Source organism: Saccopteryx bilineata, chromosome 4, assembly GCF_036850765.1.
Source record: "Saccopteryx bilineata isolate mSacBil1 chromosome 4, mSacBil1_pri_phased_curated, whole genome shotgun sequence".
NCBI classification, from domain to species: Eukaryota; Metazoa; Chordata; class Mammalia; order Chiroptera; family Emballonuridae; genus Saccopteryx; species Saccopteryx bilineata.
In genome coordinates this window covers 93,328,591-93,334,561 of record NC_089493.1, presented here as the reverse complement: position 1 = coordinate 93,334,561, position 5,971 = coordinate 93,328,591, and the positions used below count along the sequence as shown (strand labels likewise).

Below are 5,971 nucleotides of genomic sequence, written 5' to 3'. Positions count from 1 at the left end.
ATTTTCCCCAAGATTGTCTAGTGATTTCAAAGGAAAAATAGTAACTTTACAGTGGTGCAATCTGGTAGATACTGCTTTAATCAAATAATCAAAGTTAATATTACCAGTAACAGGACCAAGTAGCATCATGTACCTCTAATGTAATGCATTGACAAGGACACACATCATTTTTGTGGTGTTCCTTCCAAAAATGCATTAACTGAATCTAATCATGGGAAGACATCGAACTAATCCACACTGAGGGATTATCTACAAATAACTGGTTTGTAGTCTTGAAAAAAGTCAAGGTCATGAAAAACTGATTAACTGCCCCAGCTTAAAGGAGACATGACAACTATTATAAATGTAACATGTAATTCTGGAATTCAGACTGAACTTTAAAAAAAAGAAAGGACACTGTTGGAACAATTGATGAAATTTTACTATGGACTGTAGATTAGATGATAGTATTGTATTGATGTTAAATTTCCTTATTTTGGTTACTGTACTGTAATTATGGAAGAGAATGTCTTTGTTCATAGGAAATGCACATTGAAGCATTTCAGGGAAAATAAGTATAATGATAGCAACTTAATTCCAGAGTCCAGAGTGCTAACCATTACATTATGGAAACACAATTTAATTTCAAATGGTTCAGAAAAATGTATATGCACACATACAAAGAAAAGAGAAAACAAATAGGGTTAAATGTACAGTAAACCCTTAGCAGATCTGGGGAAAGAGTATTGTAGGACCAGGGGCCATGGCTGTGGCCATGCAGATGCAGGTTCTCATTGGATTCGGGCAGATGGTAAAGGAACTGTGGAGTCAGAAAATGGTGGGCCATTCCGTTTATAAAAGTCTCGTAATGGCAGATGGCAGAGGAGCAGTCAGGGAAGACCGCTTTCCTTTCACTCAGGGCTCCCGAAGCCCAGACTCATTCTCCAGCCTCTCCTGGAATCATAGGCACCCACAAGAAAAACAGCACTCCCCAGCCAAACAAGCCAGGCCCAAATCAAGGCTCCCCAAACCTCTCAGCTCTCAATCTCTCTCTCTGCGCTCTCTGCCCAGCAAAACAGGCTGGCAAAAAACCCCTTCTCCAGCAAACAACAGCAAACAATGCCCCCTCCCAAGCAGGAAGGCAATCCTCAATTTGCAATCTGCAGCCTGTAGGGCAGGGGTGGCCAACCTTTTTATACCTACCGCCCACTTTTGTATCTCTGTTAGTAGTAAAATTTTCTAACTGCCCACCGGTTACACAGTAATGATGATTTATAAAGTAGGGAAGTAACTTTACTTTATAAAATTTACAAAGCAGAGTTACAGCAAGTTAAAGCATATAATAATAATTACTTACCAAGTACTTTATGTCGGATTTTTGCTAAGTTTGGCAGAATAAATCTTTATAAAACAACTTACTATAGTTAAATCTATCTTTTTATTTATACTTTGGTTGCTCCACTACCGCCCACCATGAAAGCTGGAACGCCCACTAGTGGGCGGTAGGGACCAGGTTGACCACCACTGCTGTAGGGCAAGCACTGGCAGCCTTCCATAGGCTATATACACAAAGCATTGCCCCAACACAAGGGAGCAAACTTAAAAAAACATTTGTTTACCCTAGTATACAGAACTGCTTTGCATGATTCTTGCCATTATTCTGTAAATTTGAAATTACATGAAAATAAAAGTTACCAAATAAACATAATTCTGAAATTTTGGGGTTAATTTTTTAGGTAAATTTTTTTTTGCCTGATTTGTGGTGGCACAGTGGATAAAGCGTCGACCTGGAAAGCTGAAGTCACCAGTTCGAAATCTTGGGCTTGCCTGGTCAAGGCACATGTGGGAGTTGATGCTTCCTACTCCTCCTCCATTTTATCTCTATCTCTATCTCTATCTCTATCTCTATCTCTATCTCTATCTCTATCTCTATCTCTATCTCTATCTATCTCTATCATCTCTATCTCTATCATCTCTATCTCTATCTCTATCTCATCTTTATCTATCTCTCTTTCTCCTCTATAAAAATGAATAAATAAAAAAACCCACAAAAACCCCACAATTTTTTTATAAATAAATTTTTATTTAAATGGGGTGACATCAATAAATCAGGGTACATATATTCAAAGAAAACATTTCCAGGTTATTTTGTCATTTAGTTCTGTTGCATACCCATCACCCAAAGAGAGATCGTCCTCCGTCACCCTCTATCCAGTTTTCTTTGTAGCCCTCCCTTTTCCCCCTCTCTCCTTCCCTCCCCCCACCCCCCGTATCCACCACACTCCTGTCCATGTCTCTTAGTCTCACTTTTATGTCCCACCAATGTATGGAATCCTGCAGTTCTTGTTTTTTTCTGATTCGCTTATTTCGCTCCGCATAATGTTATCAAGATTCCACCAATCTGCTGTAAGTGATCTGATGTCATCATTTCTTCTAGCTGACTAGTATACCATGGTGTATATGTGCCCCATCTTCTTTATCCAGCCTTCTTTTTTTTTTTTTTTTTTTTTTTACAGTGATTAAAAGCCTTTAAGCAAACTCTTGGCCAATACAGCAAGAATCCATAAAAGAGTAGTGTCCTTAACATGTTCACCAAGTCCAAGTTGGCCCCATCACCATGCCAAATCCCTGAAAAATGCAACCCAACCACAGTTCAGTCTGTAGGATCTGTCACAGGGAGCAGGAGTCCAGGAAAAGTCCACATCCAGGAAAAGTCCTCATGGTACTGGAATTGTTGTCACCATTCTATACTTTGCAGCTCATATCCAAGTCCCAGTGACCACTGCTTCTAGCTGGTAATGATTCAGGTAGACTGGAGAAGTCATTTGCAGCATGTGTGGATATGGAGCTTCTGTTCTCCTCTGCCTGGAGAGATGAGACCAGGTAGCTTTTCCCTGGAGCTCTGCGGCTGTGGCATGGTAAAGAGAACCTTGGGATACACTAAGCAGAAAAAAAAAATAAATTTTTTTTCTGAAGTGAGAAGTGGGGAGGCACAGAGACAGACTCCCCCATGCGTCTGACTGGGATTCACCTGGCATACCCACTAGGGGGCGATGCTCTGCCCATTTGGGGCATTGCTCCATTGCAACCGGAGCCATTCTAACACCTGAGGCAGAGGCGATGGAGCCATCCTCAGTGCCCAGGCCAACTTTGCTCCAATGAAGCCTTGGCTGCAGGAGGGGAAAAGAAAGATAGAGAGAAAGGAGAGGGGAAAGGGTGGAAAAGCAGGTGAGCACTTCTCCTGTGTGCCCCAGCCGGGAATCGAACCCAGGACTTCCACCTGCTGGGCTGACACTCTACCACTGAGCCAACCGACCAGGGCCAAAAACCACAAATTTTTATTGAGGTATAGTATGCATACAAAAGAGTGCACACACCAAAGGTATCTGACTTGGAGAGTTTTTGTCCTTCCATATCCTTGAAAATACTAGGCATTATCAGTCTTTTTAATTTTAGACATTCTAATACCTTAAAACTATCTTATTTTGAAAAAATTTCAAGCTTAGAGAGAAGTTGCAAGAATAATACATAAAACTTTCAAATTCTCTTTACATAGATTCCTTAATTGTTAACATTTCACCATATTTCTCTCTCCCTCTAATAAAGATGATGATTTTTTTCTGAGAACAAATTGCAAACACAGTTCCTTAAGTACTGCAGCGTTTTCCCCATGCAAGAGCACTTTCCTCCATAATTATAATATAACCATCCCAAATCAGAAAATCAACATTGATACAACACTATTATTCAACCCATCAATCCTGTTAAAAGTTTGTGAACTGTCCCATTCTCTCTCTCTGCTTTCTGTTCTAGAATTTAATCCAGTATCACTTTGCATTTAATTGTCATGTTTCTTTAGTTTTGTACAATCTAGAAAACAGTTCTTTTTTTCAGTGAGAGAAAGAGAGAGAGAGACAGCAAGGGAGAGAGATGAGTAGCATCAATTCTTTGTTGCAGCACCTTAGTTGTTCATTGATTGCTTTCTCATATGTGCCTTGATGGGGGGGCACAGTAGACCGAGTGACCCCTTGCTCAAGCCAGTGACCTTAGGGCTCAAGCCAGTGACCATGGGGTCATGTCAAGCTGGGGACACTGCACTCAAGCCGGTGAGCCTGCACTCAAGCCTGTGACCATGGGGTTCGAACCTTGGTCCTCAGCATCCCAGGCTGATGCTCTATCCACTGTGTTATCACTTGGTCAAGCTAGGAAATAATTCTTAAATAGTTCTTTAATGTTTCCTGATATTTAATGGCCTTGGCAGTTTTAAAAAGTGTATACTTTTCCTTCTGTAAATACTTATTATTATTATTTTTTACTAAGTGAGAGGCAGAGAGGCAGGGAGGCAGAGAGAATGACTCCTGCATGCACCCCTACCGGGATCCACTCAGCAAGCCCACTAGGGGGTGATGCTGTGCCCATCTATGGTGTTGCTCCATTGCTCAGCAACTGAGCTATATCAGTGCCTGAGGTGAGGCCATGGAGCCATTCTCAGTGTCCGGGACCAATGTGCTCCAACTGAGCCATGGCTGCAGGAGGGGAAGAGAGACATAGAGAGAGAGAAAGGAGAAGGGGAGGGGTGGAGGAGCAGATGGTCACTTCTGTGTGCCCTGACTGGGAATTGAACCCAGGACTTCCATAGGCTAGGACTATGCTCTACTGCCGAACCAACCGTCCAGGGCCTGTAAATACTTTTGATTGGGGTTTGTCTGATGCTTCCTCATGTCTAGACTCAGATCATGAATTCTTGTCAGGAGTACCCCCAACAACAGTGCTGTGCTCTCTTCAGTGCATCACATCAGGAGACATCAAGTCAACCAATCCCATTGCTAGTAAGGTTAACCATCATCACCTGGTTAAGTTGATATGTGCCAAGCTTCTCCACTGTGAAGTCATCGTTTTACATTTGTAATTGAATAGTGGTTTTTATTTTTTAACAGATCAATTATTTAATTAGGTTCTTTGTAATAAATTTAGAACATAATTTTGTAAGGTTAAGCCCATTTGCAAGAGCAAACACAGAGCAGAGGGAACCCTGGAGCTGAGGAACAGCTTTGAGTTTTGGCAGAATTTGTGAGTCCACGGTTTTCTGATCAACCTTGTGTTTCTCTGTAATCTCGTATTTCTCTTTCTCTGTATCGAAGATCTCACCCTTCTGGCGTCTGGTCTTGCACAGCTTCTTCTTCTTCAAGTAGGCATTCCTGAGGTGTTTGGGGATTTTCACATCACTGGTATCAATTTTGATGCAGGTGGCAATGACAAATTTCTGGTGTGTTCTAGGCAGAGGAACTTGATCAAGGCACAGAGATCCAATCACAAATAGCAAGCCACTGCTCAGCTGCTTCAGGAAAACCACCCTCTTGCCTCTGTGGTGCCCAGTGAGGATGATCAGAATGGTTCTGGGAGTGATGCTGGCCTGCAGTCTTTTTACATGCTGACTGAAGGGTTTCTTGCTGTGGCTCAACAGCTTTTGAGGCACATCTTCAGTAGGATAATACCTAAGCATTTTGCAAAGTTTAATCACTTACATACTACCTTTCTTGTCATCACCAATTGGTTTTGTGATAGTAGCAAGAATTTTCTTCTTTTTCTTTCCAAACCTGGATATAGCTGCTGAATACTTCCTCTTGTACATGGCCTTTCAGGAATACATAGCTGACTGAGAATATCTGCCAATTCCTCTGACCAGGGCGAGGTTTCTGCTGCAGTGGGGCTTCCCCTTCTTAGGCATCTTGGCTTGGAGATTACCCTTCTTAACCTTACCACCAGCTGGAGAAGATAGGGGTGCTTTATAGCTCCCTCTAATCCAACTCAGGTGTCTTTTATGTCAGATCAAGGGAGGAGTGGCGAGGCAAGAAGTGGACAAGGGCCAAAAGGTGGATGAAGGCTGTAGATAGATAGGTGCCAAGACAGGGATCTACTGAAGGACACAACATTTCTAAATCTCTGTGTTCCTAGGTGGTCAGTCTGTAGGCACCCTCGGATCTGAGACAAG

General features: G+C 42.1%; 1 protein-coding gene across 1 annotated transcript; it reads right to left on the bottom strand.

The window, feature by feature from the left end:
* Positions 1-4,921: 4,921 nt before the first annotated feature.
* Positions 4,922-5,482, bottom strand: LOC136335495 (large ribosomal subunit protein eL6-like). The gene has a single exon (XM_066276711.1). It carries the CDS (start codon positions 5,480-5,482, stop codon positions 4,922-4,924), a length of 561 nt encoding a protein of 186 aa, XP_066132808.1.
* Between the last annotated feature and the right edge of the window lie 489 nt (positions 5,483-5,971).

What these genes read in the sequence shown, in the direction of transcription:
- LOC136335495 (XM_066276711.1), bottom strand. Translation starts at nt 5,482, where the DNA reads ATGCTTAGGTATTATCCTACTGAAGATGTGCCTCAAAAGCTGTTGAGC.